This window comes from Mixophyes fleayi, chromosome 4 (genome assembly GCF_038048845.1).
Source record: "Mixophyes fleayi isolate aMixFle1 chromosome 4, aMixFle1.hap1, whole genome shotgun sequence".
Lineage (NCBI taxonomy): Eukaryota > Metazoa > Chordata > Amphibia > Anura > Limnodynastidae > Mixophyes > Mixophyes fleayi.
The window spans coordinates 61953114-61978829 of NC_134405.1; the positions used below are offsets into that span (position 1 = coordinate 61953114).

The following is a 25716-nucleotide window of genomic DNA, read 5'->3' on the forward strand; positions in this document are numbered from 1 at the left end:
GAGTGTCTAGGCAGCACCCACTCTCGGCCACAAGGCATGTGTACATAGTGTACTTAGTATGTGGCTGCAGGCAGCCAGCCCTGCAAGGAGTGAAGGGGGGGCAGAATAAATCTAGATCTGCTTCTGGGCTGGCAGCGGCACAACACAAATCTGCAGGGGTGTTTCCATCTGCCATCCTGTTGCGCTTGTTGTTTTTAATGTGCCCCACGGTAGAGAATGTCTGTGGAAGCAAAACGTACAACAACTTTGCAACATGCTATGCATAACAGGGCCTGCCTAAAAATCTCTTCCCTTTTTTCTAATTAAGCAGGAATCATGCAGCTCTTTCCTGCAAAGGAAGGTGGGAGATTACAAAGTGCAGATTGCACATCCCTCCCCGTCTGATCTCAGATGTGCTGGTAGCACTGTGTTGTGCGGGGGGGGGGGGGGGGGGGGGTTACAAAATGTGAAAGCTGACTGCTCTGGCTAAAGAATAAGTTCAGTCTTATTCTCTGGTTTATGACCCACCGAGCTTCACCTGTTGCCCCAAGTCTTATTTAATTTAAGGTGAGCAGGGCATAAAGCACAGAATTAAAGTTGGGACTGAAGGGATAAATCAGAAATGAGTTAGGGCCCAAGCCATAGACTCTGAGGGCCGCAGCTTTAGCCCATAGCTGCTCTATACTGACATAGAAACCTACATCTATCATCATCATCATCATTTATTTATATAGCGCCACTAATTCCGCAGCGCTGTACAGAGAACTCATTCACATCAGTCCCTGCCCCGTTGGAGCTTACAGTCTCAGGGGCGCACGCAGGATTGACCAAAAAGAAACCCACGAGAGAGAGCTGCTGCGCATGCGCCCGCGCATGCGCAGCAGCTCCGTTTCGGCAGCGCTGTCCTATACTGCAGCCGCGGCGCTGCCAAAGAAGCGTCCGCGGCGGTGCTGTATACAATACAGCACCGCCGCGGACGCTTCTTTGACAGCGCCGTGGCTGCTGTATAGGACAGTGCCGATATGGTGGGCAATGAGTTAGCGCGGGGGGTGACAGACAGACAGACAGAAAGGGAGAGACTAGTGTCAATTTTGATAGCAGCCAATTAACCTACCAGTATGTTTTTGGAGTGTGGGGGGAAACCGGAGCACCCGGAGGAAACCCACGCAAGCACAGGGAGAACATACAAACTCCACACAGATAAGGCCAACATAACACCAGCAACTGACACAATCACATACCTGGTAATTTTCAAATTGGAGCTGCCCAAGTAAAATCAGAGATCAGTATTCTTTTGCATTTGTACAATTCTATTACATTCTATATAGACAAAGGACACTACGCCTAAACAACATAACATCACCAATGTACATAATCATAATGCAATAGAATTGAATTTTAAATGAGTATTTTTAATATTTTTAAGACATTTTAAGTTATGTATCAGAAGATAGCTGCAAATTGCTTTCAGCATGCAAAACAAATGACACATATATCTGGCACTTTGTAAAATGTTTGGCTTTTACGACCTCCTTTAGAGATGGGAATGACATCACTGGATGCCGTTACTATGGGGATTGGCCCTACTGGGATTCCTGGCGTGCAAATTATAAATAAAAATCTGCATTGCGCAGAAATCTGTTGAAAAACAGCAGAAGGTGAGGGGTACTCCTGTCACAGAGTGCTTTGTAAACATTATAGCGCTGTATCTCCTCTCCTCTAGGATTTGGAGAATGTGAAGCAAGTCTGCGGCTGCATCTTGATTTGAGTCTCATCATTTGTATTTATAGACCCGAGTTTGTCTCCACTTGCAGGGGACATATTTGTATACTTAATAAAGCATAATCTTCGAAAAAATGGCCGCCGCCGTAGACTTCTCTTTGTATGACTGGGGACACTGATTACTGCAATGGCAGTTGCGGTTCTGTAACCTAGCAGATGAGGGTTCTTGGGAATGGTAGTTCACACCTCACGCTCGGACTGGCCATAACTATCCTATGAAACTACGCTTCCCAGCATGCCTTACGCTGTTCGGTTGCCAGGACTCGGGAAAGTTGATGGCCGCTGAGATTGGAGGAAGCTATGTGAAGTAACGGCAGGTATATCTATCAGGACAGCCCTGTAGAAGCTGCATTTAAATGATAGACTATACTAGTGCACTGATAATGGGACACCAGCCTGTGTACCATGTATGTATGTATGTATGTTTGTTGTAGCAGGTTTTTGCTTATATAGCACAATATTACCATTATTGTTCATATAGGCTATACAATGCTTATCACTGTGCTCTAATGGTTACTTTGCAGTTTGATAAATGATATTCTTTCTTTATGTCACCCTCAGTAATGCAGTGGACTGGTTACTTAATATGTAATTGGGTAATTAAGTAATTACAATGAATGTAATCACTTAATTTTGTTTTACTAATTACGTAAAGTTAAAATTCTATTTGGTAATTGATTGACTACTACCCTTTTCATTGATTACAGAAGCACCAATGCTGCCTGCAGGCTAATGTTTACTTAAAATACAAATAAATAATACAGTAAGTGTATTTTTTTATTTTTTTTTACCACTGACAACTGTTATCAAATTCAGTTACTTTACATTTCATTTTAAAATAAATGGAAGCTATCTTGATTATAGTTTCCAATATATTGTTATATTTTGGCACTTAGGTTCATAGATGCTGCCCTGACCCATTCCCTTTGGGTGATCTTTATGTGTCTATCTCTATTAGGTTAACAGTTTTTGTTTGATATATTGTATTCTATGGGGAGACGTATGTGGGGTTAGACGTATGTTCATCCATGCTGCTACTACTACTACTCTGATCATTATTCTGTGAATTTCATCCCTGCAATCTGTGTTTAAGTATGTTCATCCATGCTGCTACTACTACTACTCTGATCATTATTCTGTGAATTTCATCCCTGCAATCTGTGTTTAAGTATGTTCATCCATGCTGCTACTACTACTACTCTGATCATTATTCTGTGAATTTCATCCCTGCAATCTGTGTTTAAGTATGTTCATCCATGCTGCTACTACTACTACTCTGATCATTATTCTGTGAATTTCATCCCTGCAATCTGTGTTTAAGTATGTTCATCCATGCTGCTACTACTACTACTCTGATCATTATTCTGTGAATTTCATCCCTGCAATCTGTGTTTAAGTATGTTATAGGAAACTGTTATCTGTTTAAACTTAGGTTGGCACAGTCTTTTATTGCTGCCTAATTTATGATAGGTATCTGGCCTCTATCCTTTCCCACAAATGTTTTCTTTTCCTTTGATTAGCTGACCAATTAGCACATCTGTAGTGTATTCCTAAATTAGACTGACTACATCTTAGCTTCATTCTATGGGGAGACGTATGTGGGGTTAGACGTGTGTGATTTCTGCACTAAGTGGGATTTTCTCACAAAGTGGACGAAAATGCACCGTTAGACAAACATTGGACTACATTTAACTTGCTTTTACTCCCAGCAATAAGCAACATCTGCCACAGCCTATTTCTGCACTACTTGTCTATTTATATGGAATACTGCTAAGAGGTAATTCTTAAAATACCCTTGCTTTTTGCTTTTACCCCTTTTATCACAATGTTTCACAAATTGCTTTTCTTAGTCTCATTTCATGGCATGATCTTTAGGACTGTGTCATCTTTCACCCCTCCACCAACACACAAATTTGTTCATATTGCACCTGCATTACTCCACTCACCTCTATTTAACACCCATGAACTGTTGTCCTATTTATTATCTCTAACAAGTACAGCCTCCACCTGTCGCCAGAAAATAAAAGGCCACACATCTTACAATCCCCTTGCCTATCTTTCGCTCACTCTGCTTCTATTAGCTGGTGATATATCACCTAATCCAGGTCCCCCACACTCCTCACACACACATACATCGGAACACTACCGTTCTATAGCAAACCTCAAACACATCACCTGTCTACCCTCTCTTCCCAAGTCCTTTAAATGTGCCCTTTGGAATGCACGATCTGTTTGTAACAAACTTACCTCCGTTCATGATCTCTTCCTCTCAAAAAACCTCAACCTTCTGGCAATAACAGAAACATGGCTCATGCAATCAGACACTGCCTCACCTGCAGCACTTTCACATGGTGGCCTCCATCTCACCCACACCTCCAGACCTGAAGGCAGACAAGGAGGTGGGGTTGGACTACTTCTCTCCCCACAGTGCACATACACAGTTCTACCAAATGTCCCATCACTCACGTTCACATCTTTTGAAGTACATGCTATTCGCATTTTTAATCCATTCTCCCTACGTGTTGCGGTGATCTATCGTCCCCCTGGAGCACACCAACAATTTATTGAGGATTTCTCTGCATGGCTCCCTCACTTCTTATCTTCAGACATCCCCACCATCATCATGGGTGACTTCAACATCCCCATTCATAACCCACCTTCCAAAGCTGCTTCCAAACTACTCTCTCTAACATCCTCACTTGACCTCTCCCAGTGGATTGAATCATCTACTCATAAGGATGGCCACTGCCTTGATCTTGTTTTCTCTAGACTATGCTCAGTTTCTAATTTTATTAATACACCCTTCCCCCTCTCGGATCATCACCTTATCAGCTACACTCTCACCCCCACTGCTCTAACCTCTCTACTGTCTAACTCTACCAAGCCTCCTCATACTCGTAGAAATCTTAATTCTATTAATCTTCAACAATTTTCCACCTCTCTCCAACACCTTCTCTCCCCTATCTCTACATTCTCATCCCCTGAGATGGCAGTACCTCATTTTCACCTAACCTTAGCAACGGCCCTTGATCAAGTGGCTCCAGCGACACTTCATACTACACGTCGACTTCGATGTCAACCGTGGCACACCAAAGCAACACGAAATCTTCAAAAACTGTCCCGTAAAGCAGAACGTCACTGGCGTAAATCTCGAAGCTCTAATGACTTCTTCACATATACTTCTGTCTACCACTCCTATCGAAATGCTCTGGACACTGCAAAACAAACATACTTTCAATCTCTTATCTATGCTCAGGCTTCTAACCCCAAACGCCTTTTCAATACATTTAATAATCTTCTCAATCCTCCCACCCCGAACCCTCCATCTACTATCAGTGCTCAGGATCTTGCTACCTACTTCAAGGACAAGATTGATAAGATCAGACTAGAAATGGTATCCTCCTCCTCAACAAGCCATCAGCTCATTTCCTTCCCACTACCCTCTGACACCCTTTCTTCATTTGACCCCACAAATGAAGAGGAAATTTCTACGCTCTTCTTATCTTCCTACTCTACCTCCTGTCCTCTTGATCCTATTCCCTCGCAAATTGGTAGATCCCTGTCTTCTGTGCTCATTTCACCTCTAACTCAAATCTGTAATCTCTCACTCTCTACTGGCATCTTTCCATCACTATACAAGCATGCAGTGATTACTCCTATTCTAAAAAAACAAAACTCCGACCCAAACTCTCTCTCAAATTACCGTCCCATCTCTCAGCTCCCTTGCCCCTCCAAGCTTCTAGAGAGACTTGCCTACACTCGCCTCACACGCTTTCTTTCCGCAAACAACCTGTTGGATCCTCTTCAGTCTGGCTTTCGTTCTCAACACTCCACAGAGACTGCGCTGACCAAGGTTGTTAATGATCTGATCACTGCTAAGACTGAACGCCATTACTCTCTCCTAATTCTCCTGGATCTCTCGGCTGCATTTGACACCGTTGACCACTCTCTTCTCATACAAACGCTGCAATCCCTAGGTCTTCAAGACACAGTTCTATCCTGGTTCTCATCTTACCTCTCTAATCGCTCTTTCACTGTTAATTTCTCTGGAGCCACATCTGCTCCGCTTCCCCTATCAGTTGGAGTACCACAAGGCTCGGTGCTAGGTCCTCTGCTGTTCTCTATCTATACCGCTTCTCTTGGAAATCTAATAAGTTCCTTTGGCTTTCAGTATCATCTCTATGCGGATGATACCCAAATCTATCTATCCTCTCCTGATATCTCGACATCTGTGTTGTCCCGTGTAACTGACTGTCTTTCTGCCATTTCATCTTGGATGTCCTCTCGTCAACTCAAACTTAATCTTTCTAAAACAGAGTTAATAATATTCCCACCCGCCAACAAGAGCATACCTGACATTTCTATCTCTGTTGATAACATGACCATAAATCCCACCCCACAAGCTCGCTGCCTAGGTGTAATCCTTGATTCACGCCTATCCTTTGTTCCCCACATTGACTCTATATCTAAATCATGTTACATACATCTAAAGAACATTTCCAGAATCCGCACATATCTCACACAAGACACTGCTAAAACCTTAATTCATGCACTAATCATCTCCCGCATTGACTATTGCAATTCCCTCCTTACTGGTCTTCCCAAAAACAGACTCAAACCCCTAAAATCTATTTTGCATGCTTCGGCAAGACTGATTTTCCTTGCAAATAGCTATTCCTCTGTTGAATCACTCTGTATGTCTCTACACTGGCTGCCTGTCTTCTACCGAATCCAATATAAAATACTTTTACTAACCTACAAGGCCATCAACAAAGCTGCACCAACATACATCTCCTCTCTTGTCTCAAAATATCTCCCAACTCGGCAACTCCGTTCTGCAAAAGATCTGCGTCTCTCATCCACCCTCATTACATCCTCCCATTCCCGGTTACAGGACTTTTTTCGGGCTGCACCCACTCTATGGAACTCTCTCCCTCGCACAATAAGACTCTCCTCTGTTCTACAAACTTTCAAGCGTTCTCTGAAAACCTACCTATTCAGACAAGCTTATAATATTCCTCAACCACCATCTTAACCTCACTACCTTTAGCCTGTTACACAATTTCACACAAGACAACTACCCCCGGACCAACATTGTTGTGTGACAGGATCATTTAGCTTATGAGTCACCCTACCTTTGCAGTCTGGCTGGGCCAAGATGCAAAATGTATACTTAACCTCATGTGTCAATCTCCCATTGTCCCATAGATTGTAAGCTTGCGAGCAGGGCCTTCTCACCTCTTTGTCTGTTTTACCCAGTTTGTTTATTAGTTTATTACGTTTGTCCCCAATTGTAAAGCGCTACGGAATATGTTGGCGCTATATAAATAAATGATGATGATGATGATGATTCTTGCCATAGCTTGTTTAGAATCTTGTTGTGGAAATATTGATTCTAAACTGCACATTTCTTAGATATGTACCCCTGGGTTTATTATTATTATTATTATTATTATTATTATTACAATAAAAAATGCTTGTTGAATGAAAGGCACATTTTTTTGGATGTTTTTATTATATGTTTTAGTATTGCGGTTTTGAAAAAGTATTCTGGATCATATATATATATATATATATATATATATATATATATATATATATATATATATATATATATATATACACACACACACACATTTCCCCCATAGACTCAGTGATGAATGTAACCCTCCCTTAGGATGTAAGCTCGCATGAGCAGGGCCCTCTTCCCTCTTGTCTCCTTACCTGTTCTTCTGCTCCGTGTTTTTTGCATCTGCCTGCCTGGAGTTTCTGAAGTATTGGTACTTTTTGTTTATTGTTCTGTACTGTTATACCCTGTATAGTCTACTGCTTGTACTGTGTACGGCGCTGCGGAAGCCTTGTGGCGCCTAACAAATAAAGGATAATAATAACCCATGACCATAGTGCTGTGAGACAGAAATGCTAACCACTGCGCCACCACGCTGCAATTGCAGTTAGGCTTTTCCTCAGGTTGTACAATTTATGTTAGATTTTTAAACGCTGTTTAACAGGTAGACTTTTGCACTGTATTGTCCACCTCTGGTGTAATGAGGGTTTTCATGAGTGCCCTGTAAGGTAAACCACGAACAAGAGATTCCCTCTTGCCTAAAGTTTCCTTTAGACACTGGGATTAGCCAAATCAGAAGGCCATTTTTTACCACCACATTAATCATGATGGTGACCATATCATGGTTGGGGGGATGGAGCAATGAAATCTAATTTATACCAGCAAATTCTATAGAATATCTGTGAGATGATAAAAAAAATTATATGGGGCAAGTAAATTTACAACAGCTTGAAACAGAATGATTGTGTTATAAAATGTCTGATTAAAGTCCTGACCTCAGTTCAGTTGAAAGTGTTTTTTTGTGTTATTTGATCAATGTGATACTATTTATCTATTATTAGATTCTTCAGACTTAAGCTGGGGGTACACACTATGGATTTTTCAACCAATTATTGTGCCGATCACTCGATAAATGACCGCTTGGTAAGATATCGCATTAGTGTGTACGCTGCCACGATCATGGTTTATCGTATCAAAACACATCGTCTTGTTTGATTTGATTTTTTAAACTTCCTAAAAATCATGATCAACGATGTCGGGCAAATATGGAAGTGTGTATGCACCTCGACCTACCGTGTAGGCAGATCTCTATAGTGTGCAGAGCCACAATCTTTTCAGCAGATGGTTATGAGAAATAAAGATCAGGTAAATTGTGTAGGTGTGAACACATAAATCCACATGCTCATCAGGACTTTCAGTCGTCGGTAACATTGTTACAGAAATTGCATCTGCAGTAATTTTCTGTAGTGTCTACCCAGCTTTAGCTAAATATTAGATCATAGTTAATTTAAACTAGTCAATTTTTATTTTTAAAGTCATGCATGTAACCCTTTTCTTATCTTGAGGGTCATTAAGCCTTCATGACCAGGCCAGTTGTAATGTTTTGGAGATTAGCCAGTTTCACCAGGAATAATCCGGGACAGATAGGAGTTTCTTTTGGAAGCATATTAGAATACATACATTTATTTTTAAGGGCATATTATGAAAAACAAGGTGAACAAAACACATTTGATTTTTATTTTAACACAAAAGGCATTTTGACATCAAATATTTTATTAATAACTGACAAGTTCAATGAATCCCACCAAAGTCAAATGAAAGCAGGAATACATAAAACAGTTCTTGCTATTGTAGTCCTTCTCATACAATAAAACTATTTGTTTTCGTCTAAAAACTAAGCACATTTTTTTTTTTTTTTTTTAATATGATCAATTTTTTTTATACAATTTTTGGCAGATATATACTTGGGAGATCTACATATATATCACCCCTTCAAATATGTTTGTGTGTTTATTCTGTTCCTGACAGTGTCTGCGTGATGCCTGATGTGATCCATAGGGCAGACTGTGGCATCATGGGATTTGGATCCACCTGGACTGAGCCAAGCACCGATCAGTTATATTCCTGATCGAGATGGGGCATGACGGGCGTAATCAAAGATTGGTAGAATTGGGCACTCTGTTTCCTAACACCCTCCACTAAACCCTGATGATGGACAGTGAGGTACATAGTGGATAGGAGTGGCAGGGTTCTTCAGATTTGTCTAGCCCTGTCTTTTTTTATTTCTCAAATATACCTTGCAGCTCTGATTATGACATAATGTAATGAGAAGCATATCCTGGTAACAAATATTTTTGACATGGTACAGACTTTTGTTTCATTGTGTTCTACTTTTTCTGAATTTTATGGGCACATAAATTATATATAGCCCTCCTGTCATAAAGTGGTTAATATAGACTATTTGTTTTTTAAAGCAAACTGTATATATTTTCCTTGGAAGGGAGCTTTTATATTTTCACTGTATATTTATTATTTGTTTTGTATGTATTTTGGAATAAATATGTATGCTTTTATAGTGTGCTTACATAGGGATGAATAGGTAAAATTAGGGGGAAAATATACATTTTTTTCAAGATACTACTTTTTTAACTGTATACAGTTAGTCAAAGCCCATTTTATCTAAAAATGTTAATAGCTGGGCCTAGCGAACCAAAGCTGCAGGTAAAGCATTGTTTTTTATTTTTATTTTTCACATTCAACTAATCTCATCTTATGCCTTGGGTGATCCTGCTCTGTGTGATTGATCTCTCTTTTTGCCAGCAACACAGGATTCAGTGTAAACTGGATATTATAGAGCTAATTTTAAGTATACAATAGTGCTTGCAGACAGGAGAGACCCGGTATGCGGTTGACAAGTAGTTAATACTATTACATATTTTTCCATTTTAGGTAGTGAACGGTTGGGCAGTGAATTCCGATCTTCACCAAACTCATGGCAGCTTCCTACCATCCATGAAATCCATGCCAGTGAGTATAATGGCAGCCAAGATGGTATTTTTTCTATGAAGTGCCCATCAGCATTGAAATCGGCTCCCCAGACATTACTTGTCCCAGCACAATACGTCCAACAGTTACTTCATAGAGGAGCACTCACTAATGTTTTCACACAATCTTGTTGCTTATTGCCCAAACTATATCCAGTATGACACATGTTCAATTGATTCATACATCTACATGATAGGGTACATGACTGTCTATTAATCAACCCTTCTATGTTCATATTAGGCAGATTTTTAAAGATAAACAACCCTATTACTGTTAATTCAGGGAGCTGTTCAGGGAAGGAAAACAACCCAATCGTAAAGCGTTACGGAAGATGCTGGCGCTATGTAAAATGTTGATGGTTGTATTCAGTGATACAAGAACCAGAGAGGAAGCAACCTATACTCAATTCATCATCTATTTATTTATATAGCGCCACTAGTTCCGCAGCGCTGTACAGAGAACTCCCTCACATCAGTCCCTGCCCCATTGGGGCTTACAGTCTAAATTCCCTAACACAGACTGAGAGACTAAGGGCATTTTAATGGCAGCCAATTAACCTACCAGTATGTTTTTGGAGTGTGGGAGGAAATCGGAGCACCCGGAGGAAACCCACGCAAACACGGGGAGAACATAGAAACTCCACACAGATAAGGCCATGGTCGAGAATTGAACTTATGACCCCAGCGCTGTGAGGCAGAAGTACTAACCACTAGGCCACTGTGCCTAATTATGCTGACGTGTGCTCTCTGTACATGGAAACTGCGGTAACAATGTATTACTAAAACAACGTCCAAAGAGCATGTTAGTTTTCATGTGTTTTATACAGCATGTAAACGGGCCCTGAAAGAAATACACACAAAGGGGGCTGTAAACACGTGCCAATCATAAATGCTCTTTTTCTCCTCCGGTTTTAACCCCCTTATTTTCTTTTTGATATTTTTAAAACTGCTCCATTCAGATTACTTTTTACCTAATTGCCCTCTCCAACGTACCTAAAGATGGAATTCCCACTTAAGTAATTTTCCCAGTAAATCCCAGTTTAAACATCCAAAGCGCTATGGAATTTGCTGGCGCTATATAAATAAATGATAATGATTTTCCTCTACATAAACTACAGTAGTAACAACCACCATATCCTAATAAATCATATATGCATCACTATGGGGGGGAATTCAGTTGGCTGCGTTACTTTCAACAGTAACGCGGCCTGCGCATTATTACGGTAGTTTTAACGCCAGCTTTTTGCTCACAGCTCCCTAAGCCGAGCAGAAAGCCGGGTTAATATTACCGTAATAAAGGAAATATCTTTAGGTCAGTGGTACTTTGGGGGGAATTGAATCCCCCCCCCCCCCCCAATGTGTCTATTTTGCCAGCTTAATTATTGCGTTATGGCATATGTTTGTTACCTACCTCTACCTCCTATGTGGTCTATGGTTACCTGCCATCAGCCCGCATACAGAATGGCTCACTATTTACACCACAGAGTTGTTTTTATTGCTTAGGAAACCAGTCTGACCAAAATCCTGGCACACTGTAAGCAGGGGAATGTACTAGAAAATGTGTCTCTTTATTATATATGTATGTATACAGATGCGTAAGGCACTGGTAGCAAAGAACTCTGGCAACCTCTGACATCCTTTATAATAAGTGCAAGATCACCTCTGATATATGCTTTCCATTTTATAGATTTCTGCTGTCAAACATAGCAGTGTTTTACAAAACCTGGTGAGCAAAGGAGAAGATCCTGAGCGAGAGCTGGGTATATTCATTTCATTCCTAACTACATGCAAGTGTCATTACATATACATAGGCTGTCATGTGATGGAATGTCATAGAACGATGCTGCCATTAGAAGAAGATATGTCCATGATAGTCTATGTTGTGTGAAACTACTAAAACTGTTCCATTTTATCAACCGATTTGATAGTTTTCCAGGCATGACATTCATAGTGTATAGAGATAGGGATGGTCTGCCCAGTTGTTATGTTAGTAATGTAAGTTGGGTGATTTTATAATTATATTCATAGAATTGTCACTGACCACTTTTTGTGGACAGGAAGTATCTTCAAAGAAGTTTTATTTGTTGCTTCTCCTCTTCCTCAGTATGTGCAAGTCCAGTCTGGCTTTATATATCAGGCCATTTATAGTCATATTAGAATGCACTGTTCCAATATAAATCTGCAAAAAAAAATGCAGAATTCTGTAATAGCCTTTTATTTATGAAATAAAAAAATGTCGCAATGATGATTTCATTATTTTTTTCCCACTGCGTTTAAGAAAACTGGTGCAGAGGAAAAAGTCCTTGTAACGTATATTAATGGCCTTAGACACTTGCTTTCACATTGAAAACTGTGCTAGAAACATGGCAGGATCTTCTTGCTGAGGGTTACAGGACCTCTTTCATGTGCACTAATTTTCACAATATCCCCCCATGTGTCCAACACGATTGCTGTAATAAAGTACAATTACCTAATCTCTCGGACAATAGAAACTGAAGATTTGCTCAGAGCTGAACAGGAATGGGACGCCTTGGAAAATCTACAGACAGGTCAGTGTTACGTTATGTGGTAATGCTGTGCACCTTGGATAGCCCACACTACTTGGTTCAGGGCAGATGTAAGTGTCTGGTTGTGTTGCTATTAGCTTGGGGTATGACAGGGAAATGACAGAAAGAATAGTGATCTGTAAGAGAGCACGGGGTATTTGGTGAGATTAGAAAAGCAGCCGGGTGAAACTGTGGTGTTGAGTAATAGAGTACATGTGTGGGGGAAGTAAAAGTAGAAAGTGGTCTGCATGCCCTAGACTTGTATTTCCCAGCATGCCTACATCGAAGATAGTGCATGTACATGTGGCCACAATATGCACATGGCTTGGTAAATGTAATGTTTAGCACTGCAGCAAACTTTAGCAATAACTACCTACATTTGCGCTGCTGCCCTCCTCTATAAAATGCTTCTCTCTTTATTTTAATATTTTTCATATTTTGATATAATTGTGGCTCTGGCTTTTTTTCAGGGCTGTACTGTGAGAAATCAGGTATGTATAACACATTTTGTCTGATTAGATTGGGAGGTTTGTGTAGATACTTAGAGCTTCATGTTAAGTTGAGGCGTAAAGTGTTATTTACACACTGCAAATGTATAAAACTGCAGCGCAAATACTGTGTTGTGATGTCGCGTGCATAGTTCAGCAGTAGGGAATCACAGACAGTCTATTATGTTTCAGGACAATGGAAAACCAGAACTCACTCCTCCATATAATACGTCCTGTTCCTCTGCTTTTTCAGTTCTTTTTTCAGTGTGATGAATAGGAACTGGGCACAGGGCTCTTGCCCTAAATTAGAAATTATTATTTTTTCTTATTTTTACACTTTTGACTGCCCCCTGGAGCATGGCATCCCATCCCGCTCACCAGCGTCCTGGGCAGGCTAATCTGGGGACGACCTTTTCCTTCAGGAAAAATCCAGGAATCCATGTCCAAAAAGAGAGGGGATGCTAGGCCCAATCCTTGGTGGTCCACAGTTTTGTCTGTTTTTAAATTCCAAACTAAATTACCTGTGGTACAATCGGGCCCCCCTGTAATACCTGCATTGCTCCCAGGCAGCACCCGGGTGCTGACACCATCCATGCAATCTCTTAACCAGAGTACATTTAGTTTCCAGCACGGTCTATGGACCACATTTCCCACCTACCTAACCTGGTGGAATAGGTCCCAATATTATGGGCGTTTCTGTCCAGGAACTTGCCTGGGGTAAATCCCTAATTATGTGAGTTACAGAACTTTTAAGCCTAAGGATCATCCTTTCTGAAGCTTAATTGGTTGGGGCCCTTGACAATTTAACAGCCCCTCTAGCATCGCCTGACTCCCTCCCTGCAATTCTGTTGACAGTTTTATCAAGGCAGTACATTAAGCTTAAAACCTACATGCATCTCCAAAGCCAAATCAACTTTTTAAGAAAGTAATCACATATCCTAGTTGTTTGTCACCCAGACCAGCTGGTGTCGGAAATAGGCAGTTCCAGACAAACACTTTGGCGCCTAGCAATCTTTTTGGCCCGCTTACGCTCCTTCCAAGGGGAATTTGAGAAAGTGCCTTGGCTCGAGCTCGAGTGAACCTTAAGAGCTTTCCCTCTACAATTACTTTCTCACCGGGATTGTAGAGGGCACAATGTCTGTTGAAAGTCTATGAAACATAGCGGTGGGCTTTGGACATATTCATACTCTGCCCCAACTATTATATCCTGTCAAATATGGCAAAAGTACCAGGCTGCAACCGCAGTGGCATGGCTTGAGAAATATGCCCGTTCCACTTTTACAAATAATTCTATGGATATGCCGCTCTGCCACAAAGGCTTTCAAAATTGTGAAACTTCTCTACAACAAGTTCTTTTGGCCATCAAAGCTTCAGAAAAACAATTTGACTTTCTATTGAAGTGTGTCAAAACTGACTGTGCACCTGAGAAGGCAGATTAGTGGTCTGTAGGTATGGTTAGCGCTGTCGCCCTTGGAAGGATAAGGTTTCCATTGCCCCTACTCCAGTTCCCCTACACCTCAGCCAATTAGGCATTGGTGTGAGTCCTCTTACTCTTATCTTGGTCAGTGGACAATACTTCCAAAAGGTCTCTATCTACACTACTTTTTTAGAGAAAGCCCTCTTGAGGAAAGAACTAAATATGATAATCAAGAATGCTATGGGTGAGAGGAGTCCCTTCCTTGATCAGAATAATCTCAGACAAGTTCATTCTGGCCACAAGTTGTCTTTTTTTGGTATTTTTTTTGCTCTCTGTGCATAAAACAAAATGGATTATGGGAAGATTCTTAAGACCCCTGGCTACCTCCTCCTATGGAAATCTAAAAAATAATGCCCTTCTGGCCAAATGTAAAGCTCCAAAGCTGGTGACAGCAGTAAGCCTTCCTGGCTCCACCTGGGACCCAGAGGTGTGGCAATGTAGGAGTCTCGTCTCCTTCTTTTTGCAAAACTAGGCGCAGATTGTTTTTAGCGGGATGTTTCCAAAGACCTTGACATGTATGCGCCTGTGTACCATAAATGTGCTTGGTGCTCATAAAGAAGCATTAAAATTGTGTAGTTTCTGTGGTTCATAAATAAAGCTGCCAAGCTGTAAGGACAATGAAGTTATAGATAAGACATAATGCTTTATATGCGAGGTCAGTACCGGTATAGTAGAACTTAGATCTGTGGTTAAGTAAGACGTGGGGCTGCAATTAAAAGATATCTGGGTGCAGATAGCAGGGTTATTGAAAAGAACACTGTATTCTGTTATAATACTAACCTATGACATCATTTATATGACCAGCGCTTCTGGGAGATCTTCCTGGACAAACACCTTTGATCTCCTTTAATGAAGCATTGCAATATTTTCAGACAGCAGACCTGTGTGAATACATGGTACGTATATGATTAAAATATAAAATGTAATATGCAAGTATACAATTAAAATATGTATAAACTCTCCGATTATAGTATTTGTAGACCTTGATTAATGAAGTCATTATTTCAGCATTCATAATAAATAATTATATATTTTAGGAAAAAATGATAACCTTCTACGTAATGATTATCAAGAATATTTTAGCCTTCAAACTAGTGACACCACTGAGGCATGATGGACACAGTGCCTTAAGCTGGAAGTCAGTAGTGCCTAGTAAATTGATAGTCTGATTGTTGGTATAGCCCCTAAAATGGCTACCTCCAGTTTGGAGGCAATGGGGATCTCCATCCAAAAAGTACTGTGTAATTTATTAATTTGTGTGGAAGGTTTGGGATAGGGAGGAGAGGGGCAAGATTTGGCTCAACAGCCTATTTGGAACATATTAAAGGAAAAAAATGCAGGTGAACCAGCCCAAGGTAGCTCACTATGGGCCGGCCCGGGGGGGCAGATGTACTTCTGTCTAACATCACATGCTAGTAGCAGAGAACTGCAATACTCAGTAATGGTAAATTCTGTCTTGGACAGTGGGATTAATGTACCTGGATAATATAGGGGATGCTTTGAGAGAAACGTAGAGGAACCATCCATCACTTACTTCTCTATGAATTCTAAAATTACTTACTACAAGAAGTGAAAGCAGCAATCTATATTTAAAATGTCCTTTTCCTTCTCATATTTGGAGTAGAGTGTTCTGAGAGAGTGCTGGTTTCTTCTTCCAGAAAAAGATTCAGCCCACCGTTCGTCGCTCTGGATTCTCTGCAATCACACACCTACTGTTTGGACCCCCGCGACTTAATAAAGAACTTCACGCAGAGAGAGACTTGGTGCTGGCCATAGCACAGTGTAAGCATACAGCGGGGGTAGTTGAAGAGATGTCATGGCAAGGTATTTGAGACACACTCCAGGTGGAGTTAGTAGCAGATGTCAGTGTAGTTTTATCTATCTGGAATGGATGCAGTTTACACTATTAGGAATTTTCTAAATAATACCAGTAGCAAATATTGTAAGATACTGAGGTCACACAATCAGGCATGTTATACAGTATTTGTGTTGTGTGCTCAGGTCCCCTTGATAGCAGTCAACAAGTTCATGTTAGAGTCCTACAGACCATATACAAGAAGCTGACCGGTGCCCGGTTTGACTGTCCCCTTTATGGATCACACTGGGAGCAACTGGGATTCCAAGGTGAGCTGTCAATGCTGTGGGACATATTGTAGAATAGCTTTAATAGTGAGTCACAAATTAACCAGATATATACTTCGTCCCTCAGGGAGTAATTTGTTCACCTTCAGCCATTTTGCAGAGGCAGCCATTTTGTAATCTGAACCAATATTGATGATTCTTGAGGCTCATCTACTCATTAGGTTAGTGACATCACTAAATCTTGCCTCGGTGATGTCATTAGTCCCTAGTGAATTGATAGGCAGCACTGTGAATTATGTCACTGGTCCCTAGTGAAATTGTAGGCTGCTTTTCTATGTGTATTTTTGTTTTCAATCAACAAAATGGCTTCCTCCAGTGTGTGTAGGTGACAAGTACACTTCAATTTCAGCATATGTCGATCTTCCCCCTCGTGTTCAGAGGACTCCTCATAAGACTAAGTAATAATGTATGTTGCCCATTGTGTTCCCCTGCAGGTTTGGACCCTGGCACTGACTTGAGAGCGGCTGGGCTGCTAGGTCTAATGCACCCGCTGTACATGGTGATGGAGCCCAGCACACTGCCTTTGGCACATGATATATTCCGACTCTCGCAGCACCACACACAGGTCTCTCTATCTTTCATTGTATGTTTTGTCATGTTTGTTATTGTGTTCCATGTTTGTTGTAAGTTTCTCAGCTTGTCCAGTGTGTTACATATTATGTGTGCTCATTCTGCATATATATATATATAAATATATATATATATATATATATATATATATATATATATATATATATATATATATATATATATATATATATATATATATATAAATGTTGTTGTCTCTTCCAGAACTTCCCATTCTGTATCATGTCCATTAACATCACCAGAATCTGTATCCAGACTCTGAGAGAGGAGCGTCTGAGTAGGTAAGTGACACAGCTTGTACACGTGTGTATCTATAAGCATGACCTAGAGGTATGTTCTTTATTCATCAATACAATGGTATGAGATCTTTTCTCTGATGTCCAGTATCCAGAGAGGTCAGAAAACTAGAAAGAAGGGAAAGCTACTGCTCAATTATGTCATGTGCACAGACATGATCACAGAGCACTTCTCTTTACAGTCACTGTGAGAAACGCTGCTACACAACATAATGAAAAGGGTAATGTCATAAGCACAGAACCACCTCCTCTTTGTGTAGCACCGCTCCTCACAGTGACTGTAACGTAATGAGAAGGGTAATGTCATAAGCACAGAATCACCTCTTTACAGTCACTGTGAGGAGCGGTGCTACACAACGTAATTAAGAGGGCAATTGTTTTAGTAGATTTAGGCATTGTGCTTCAAAATACCATAAAACCCATTATTTAGACGGTGCTTAGAGCCATACTTGTATATGGTATCAGTTATCCAGGAGGATAAAGTAATATGAGCCCATGCCATCCTCTTCTGCTTGCAGGGAGTGTAACCGCAGACAGCAGGTCTTTGCTGTGCTTAATGACTTCTATGTGGCCATTTTCTACCATCTCTACCATTTGTGGAAAACACAGAACAAAACCATCAGCGATTCTGGCTTCATCCTCAAAGGTAAGTGTGGAACTGCAGTCCTGCTTCTACACATTCATTTACCTCGCAGGAGAGCCAGTTATATCCAGAGCCATGTAAATAAGTTGTCAAGAATCGATGATTTGCAAACTTAATTTGTTTCTGGGAAAGGCTAGCAAGTGATGTAGAAGCAATCCTTACCAGGGAAGTGCTGAAAGTGAAATGCTTTAATACATTTTAAACAGCCCTGGTGTGGTGGAACGCATAGACGCACTTCTTGCTTTGTCCTCCCACGCCCTGTAGAGCAGTGTCAGTTGTGACCTTAGATTGATCTGCATCTCTATAGCGGGAGTGGGCAGCGCCTGAGCTCCTCTATAGCGGGAGTGGGCAGCGCCTGAGCTCCTCTATAGCGGGAGTGGGCAGCGCCTGAGCTCCTCTATAGTGGGAGTGGGCAGCGCCTGAGCTCCTCTATGCCCATGTTTGACAACAGATGAGTGCTGACCATGAGGATTTCTGGCTTACCACATTACCACTTAATAGAAGGGGTGTATGGAGAAAACGTGGGGATAAGGCTGCCAGTGTTCGTATTATTTGGTCTAATCATCTGTCTGATTTTTGGTAGTGAAAGAGACTGTAGAATAAATTGTTGTACATTTTGTCTAATGGAAAGCTAGGAAGAACCCCATAAATATAACCTTGAGGGGCTGAAGAGAGATTTGTCTGTGAGAAGAAAAATTGTAAAGTCTTTGTTGTATGAGCACTGAATGGTTTGGGTGCACTTGAGCATATTGTTTAAAAATTACAATTAATGCTTCTTTGGGCATTCAATGAGTACCTCCTTTTTTCCCCTCGAAAATGTATAAGTGGGTATCGGAGAAACCGAATACCGCAACTATCCATTGGTATGTATCTTCTCTTAGCATGAAACGTAAAAGCCTCTTGTGGTTGTGGCATATTGAAGTCGGATTGATCGCACCCTTTATGTCTTCATTCTTATACTGAGGTAATTCCTGCCTAATATGTATGGGGTGTCTGAGAGGCCCTCCATACAGAAACGTCTGCACCCTTTAAATTTAGAACTGGCCACTCAGAGCCGTCCAATTTTCATTTGGTGAACAACAGATTGGTCCAGCTGCAGAGGATGGAACTATCTAGTGCTAGGGAAATACCACTGTCTCAATGAGGGCTGCCTAGTGGGATGAACTTATTAAAGGCTGAGCAAGCTACATTTAACAAACACAGACCGGTCTTATGAGATCTTTTTCCCTGAGGGTGAGTTTGTATCTGTGAGGAGGCATGATTTACCGAAATACCCCTCTTCTATTATATCAATCCCAATGACCAGCGGCAGCTCCCCTATTATTAAAAGTCCATGCGCACAGGTTCTGACACGGCTTTCCTGCCCTCTTCAATAAAGGGCTTCTTGTAGTTATGCCAGGATCTCTTATTATCTGCAAAATGTTTTGGACTTTGGTGCCAAGTCTGACAGACCTGCTTTTGTGAGCCATCTTGTTCTACGGCCATTTGTGATGAAATAAAGGTTTTCCCTATAACAAGGGTCACCTTGCATATGGCTTTCAATAAGACTAATATTGAGGCCATTAGAGTATATTTAGAGGAGTCTGAGTCTCCTTCTCTTTTGCCCTTGCCTGGCATCAGTAACCACAGACTAGCAGCGTCGGTCATGTAGGCGCTGTTTATAGTATAGTTTTAGGCTGGATCAATGTTTGGGGGAAAAGATGTAATGTCAGGGCTTATCTCCAGGTATCTCTGGGTTTGTCTCCAATGGCCATCCTGCTACATCCTCTGCAAAATGGTATTGTGGTTTTCCCTGCTATGTGCAGAACTTTTGCACCAACTATGGCCACGTTTTATCATGCTGCAGGGAATGAAGAAAGTATACTTGGGGGAACGTTTGAGAAATTGTTTATTCATTTTTATATTTTATAGATATTTTTGCTTCACAAAAACTAAACAATTGATTGCTCTTTCTGGTATTTTTTTCTGAATGAAAGGGGTATAACTTCTCACCGTGTTCGTTTTTTTCTGCCTCAGAACCTGACGGAGTCCAGTGTTGTTCTGCAGTATTTTTTTTTTCTGTGCTTTATTCTGAGTTGGCTTATTTTTGTGTGCTTGTGTGTGCGTGTGTGCGTGTGTGTGTGTGTGTGTGTGTGTGTTTGTTTTGTTTTTTTAATCGAAGACGTCCTAATAGGAGAGAGGCAGATGGAGGTGGTAGCAGCTACAGACACTGTTTCCTCCATGTCTGCAGCGAAGGAGAATCTGAGGAGTGATTGAGCCAGGTAGTGTGGGTACAGGTATCGCCTTTGCTCGTACATGTGCCCGGAGATTGAGATACATAGTCTGAATGTTTAAGGCTGTCAAAATGACTAGTGCAACTCTGAAAGTGTAATGTATGATGTAATTTATACCAGATGAAGGGGACATTTTGCTGATACTTTGGCATGAAGTGAATTATACTTTGCAATTTGCATTCCTGTAATTTACGCCCAAGAGCTTTTCTTACCCATGACCTGTTTTGTGGCAGCCGGACACCCACATCCTGCTAGCACTGGCACTATAACTCTGACAGCTTTAGTTGTGAAATGTAATTTTCTGGTGAATAGCCATACAAACATGCTAATGTATGGTGACATCACGTGCAAAGACATCCAAGATTTATTCTTCATTTTGTATTCAGCCTCCGTGTTGTCCATGGATGGGAAATAATTTTTGCTCTTACTTAATTTTGTAGAGATTGAAGCTCTTGCCAAGCGGAAGCCAAAAGAACTTCTGCGCCAGCTGGATGCCCATCTCAAAGAGCGGCCTCTGCCCAAAGATCTGCCCCTCGAAATCTGGGCAAACAACCACACAGAACAACGGATGTCCCATCATGACGGGAGCCACGGACAAGCCGGGGGGATTTGCTTTACAGGGGTCTGTGAGCAACAGGTGCAGGAGGACAGGCTTATCTGAGACTTTGGGCATGACCTAGGCACAGTGGTAGTACTCGGGACACAGAAAACCAGCTGATGGGTTTATCTGCTCATCAATGTCTGCTTAATGATCTTCATTACCCATTTCTGCAGTGGAGGCAATGTGACGAATGTAGGCTGCAGTTTAGAACAACATTTGTGTACTGCTTAAATGAAGCCTAGCGTATAGCTCATGTGCAACACATGTAAACCCTAAGCAGCAAAGCACGTATGATCTGAAGAATGTAAAGTGCTCAGGGCTTCTCACCCAGACTGATCCTAATGCAGACCACATATATGGCACAGACAGGCAGAATAAACTAAAGGTACATTATATAGTGTCGCTCAGGTCTGAAGATATTACAGATAATAGTGATACTGAGGCCAGTTGCTGTTTCATTTTATGTAAATGTCTGAGCCGCAGTTTATTCCAGGAACTTCTCTCCCTATCAGGCAGCAGGATAAGGAGATACATTGTGGAACCTGTAGTTTGGATTCCCCTAATATATATCCTGGATGAGCTCCGTGGATTGGTCCGAGACAAGGCTGTAGCTGTGTTTGCCTCTGTATGATGTTACAGACCAGTTCCAATGAATTTCAGCCACCCAGACAAGGATTGATTTTGATTGGTCACTTCTGTCGAACCGACCAATCCTTGTACATCATATCATGCCCAAATGTGATTCAATTTAATTGGAGTTTGTAGGGTATGCTGTGACAAATTGCTCACTGATCTGGTTGTTAAGTAATCGGCAGACAGCATGTTGTGGGTACCTTTACTCTTAGTACATATGTAATACACAGATTTGTGGTGTCACATGAAATGAGGTGAACCCCTTTAATAGTTATGGTACAGCCTGTGTGTCTATAGACATTTGGCCCTAGCGCCAAATTAAATCTTCGCCACATATTGGCTGATTTTACCTGTGTTTAGACAGCTTTGCACCTTGAGGATTCATCTGCCATCTTTAGGGAACCCTTGAAGCCTAAATAGTTTGAATGTGCTGTAAAAAGAGAAAATGAAATGTGAATTGCTTGGGTGGGGATAGTTTTATTTTCTAACAATTATTTATTTTTTTAAGTGTAGGTAGGTACCAGTAGGTTTCAGCAGGGTGTATGCCGTGAGAGAACATTTCACTATTTTGTCATTCCATCACATTATTAGTATATTTACCATCCTGACTCCTGGTTTTGTTTTGTTTTAAATTTTTATTTTAAAAGTGGTATCTGCTGATTTAAAATGGGCAGTTTTCCATGTAAAAGCCATTAGGGAAGCTGTAGCATGCCTAAATGTTCAGCCGCTGGGTGTAAGTAATAGAGCACAAAGGAGGTGGCCTTTGTTCTTTCCATATTGATGACATTTCACCAAACACTCTTGAATGGTGTAGCTCCCCGGGAATGGCGCCATCTGTGTACAATATAGTCACCCATTTTCTGTTTTCTAGTAAGCAGTAGATGTATTTTTTTAAACCAGTTATGTTAATATATGTACAGAGGGCTTGTCACAAAAGATGACCTGGTTTTTAACAGACTGCTAAATATAAAATAAGGTGATCCAATATAAATAGCATCTTGTGATATTCACAAATGTTTATGGGAGGTTTCCATACTTTGATAGTAATTGAGATGATTGAATAATTGAGATACTTAGCATGTAGCTGTGCAAGTTGTTCTCCTTTTATCTGCTATTTTAGGCACTAAATACCGCCTTTTGTAGCCCATATTTAAAGTGAAACTTTGTCATAGATTCATAGTGACTTGTTAGGCTGCATTCAAATGAATATTGTTTCAGACTGGCTGCCTCCACTGTGTGTACGCGACAAGTGTACATTCAATGTCGTTTGTGGACAATAATATGGAGGATCGTCGTCATAGATGATAACGAAGGATTTTTTTTCCAACTTGAAGGCCATAAATTACATTTTATTACATTTGATAAGGCATTAGTAGCAGCAACTTGCTGCTCTGTGTTAGCCATGGATTTAAAAAAAAAAGGGAGAAATGGAGCAAGTGATTTATTGGCTAAGATTTAAGTTGCAAGCTCTTGTGACTACACCTCTCTGTTAGCCATGGTATGATGGAGAAACTATTTCTATACACTCACCCATACAGGGCAGGTAACTTGGCTATCATTGTAAGCACAGCATGTTATTTACTGACCTGTAGAAACAGGTTCTGTAGCTGATGGATCTGTCTGTATCTTACCTGAATTTAATCAGAACCTGTATAATTTACATGTGTGAGTACTTTAAGGGATGAGTTGGCAACTTAGGTCTGTGGGGCTATTGCTGTTTCTTCTCATACTATGTAAGATATAAAAACTATTCTCTAGATACGTGTTTTAATATTACTTCTCTGAGAGATTAGCGATGTGCCTTCTAAGGACCACAGTTAGGTTTATTTCTGGAATAATGCACTCCCTCATGTAAATCATAGATATTACAAGCTACCAAGGAGCTCAGTGACAGGTTATTGGTGACTTCTAATATCCCATTTGCGTGAGGCTGTAGGCCATGTGCTTTTATATGTATAACCAGCAGGTATATGTGTAGTATGAGAAGTTCATTAGACCTTGATAAGGCGTGACTCCCAGCATGCCGCTGCATGTATGTCAGTCAGCCAATAGTTATCAGCCATTCCCATGGAACTTGCTTGTGATACACATGAAAGAAGCACTTTGGGAATGGGAATAAGCGGTATCTGTGTGGAATAGAACGGATTATATTTTTACTTTTAGATGAGCCTTTAACTTCAACACAATGTAAGGAAATTATTTGATCAATGTAATGGAATTTTAATTTCATGTAAATTAGTTTGGAGAATTTGACGTGCGTGTACCGTAGTACATGGACGTAGTAACATGATGCTATGTAGTATGTGCATGTTCTATTAAATGGATGCAGCTTTACACACATTCCGAGAATAAAACATGTTACAGACCATCATTGTACTGGCTGATATGACTCCTACATAATATGGGTTACACAGACAGTAAAGGATATGTATGACAACTGGTGGGGTGGTTTTGCCTATAGCAGCCAATCACATGTTTCTTGTACAATCTGGTTGCTATGGGTGCACCGCAGATTTCCTGTACACTAGTTTCCAGAACTGTCCCCATTTGTGTCACCATAAGTAGCAGCATTTGCTTATAAGTTGGATCGCGTCCATATGTCCTCTTTCTTCAAAAACAAATGCGTTATCCTTCAACTTACTACAAATTTATGTCAAAATCCCTACAAAATATGGTATAATAAAACTAAGAAACACCTCTATTATTATTATTATTTGACTTGGAGATACTCCTTTGGTTTTGAGTGTCCAACATTGGCGTTCGCAGAGCCAGCTGAGGTTGTCGGATGCTTCTACCATGAAGAGGTTAATAGAAGTTGCTTTGAAACCTCAGACCACAAACAGACGGTTTCCTTCATTCTCTTCAGTTGAGGTTTTCTGTGTCTGACCCTGTATTATGTGTTCTCTGCGATACTGCAAATGGGAAATAGATTATTCTGCATGTAGAACCCTATTTGTCTACACTGTTAGTGAGCGGGAGCTGCTGTGTTTATTGCTTGGGCCGAGGTAAAACTGAAATGTCCACAGACCTAACAGAGTGGCTGCGTTAGCGCAAACACTTATATAGAGTAAGCTGCACTTTCATTATAATGCATGTAGAAATCTGTTTATATGACATCACATAATGTATGCAGTGTCTTACATGTGCACTGAGCCAAGTGTCCTGACATGTAAATTGGTCAGGGAAGAAATACAGCAACAATATGCAAGGTGACACGTGCTAAGGTTTAACGCTGTGGCTGTCAGGTACCTGTGTGGTAAGTGTAGTTATAGGCACAGTGTGTCAGTGCTGCCAGTGTAAGAGGTAAGTTTATGGCAAATGTTATTGTCTGTCTGTATTTAGTTTTTTTAAGCCCTCCACTAACATTTCAGTCAGTTTTTGTATCCTCCTGTCACAGGGGCCAGAGTGAAGCTTTAGAGCAGTGGTCAGGGAACAGGGGTAAATGACCCCAAATGGGGTAAAAATTAAATTCCTGGGGGTAATGCTGCCAATTCACATGCTGTCAGTTGGATTATCGACCCCTTTAAATGTGAAATTGCTGTTGTATCAGAAGATCCTCAAAGGTTGGCAGAGGAACTTGTTGAGTGTCGATGCAATAATGAAGCACGTATTGCATTTGAAAACAAAGCAGATCTGTCATTTTTGGATGTCAACAGCTGCAAAGGCATTAAAAATTGCACATGAGGAGGCAGTCAAAAAGTTGCTGCCTTTTGTAACAACCTATCTTTGCGAACAAGGATTTTCCACTCTAATGAACATGAAAACAAAGGAGAAAAAGATTGGACGCTAAAGACTGTATCCAAATTGTTCTGACCTCAAAATGTCCCAATAGTGATGCTCTCGTATAAAAATGAAGCAACATCATTTCTCCAAAACC

At 40.8% G+C, this 25716-nt stretch overlaps 1 protein-coding gene across 6 annotated transcripts; it reads left to right on the forward strand.

Annotated features, from left to right (window-relative positions):
* The first annotated feature begins 1894 nt into the window (after positions 1 to 1894).
* On the forward strand, positions 1895 to 24205 carry ELMOD3 (ELMO domain containing 3). 6 transcript variants are annotated; one of them, XM_075207230.1, is made up of 15 exons: positions 1895 to 2078; positions 2469 to 2524; positions 8170 to 8251; positions 9137 to 9331; positions 10058 to 10135; positions 11840 to 11912; positions 12642 to 12701; positions 13169 to 13189; positions 15468 to 15559; positions 16322 to 16445; positions 16665 to 16787; positions 17240 to 17370; positions 17598 to 17674; positions 18208 to 18335; positions 21046 to 24205. In XM_075207230.1, the coding sequence occupies exons 4-15, from the start codon at positions 9317 to 9319 to the stop codon at positions 21264 to 21266; spliced, it is 1143 nt and encodes a 380-aa protein (XP_075063331.1). In that variant the 5' UTR covers positions 1895 to 2078; positions 2469 to 2524; positions 8170 to 8251; positions 9137 to 9316; the 3' UTR covers positions 21267 to 24205. The 6 variants fall into 6 exon arrangements, with proteins under 6 accessions (XP_075063331.1, XP_075063334.1, XP_075063333.1 ...); XM_075207231.1 differs by lacking the exon at positions 1895 to 2078 and adding an exon at positions 2089 to 2168; XM_075207233.1 differs by lacking the exon at positions 8170 to 8251.
* The last annotated feature ends 1511 nt before the right edge of the window (positions 24206 to 25716 follow it).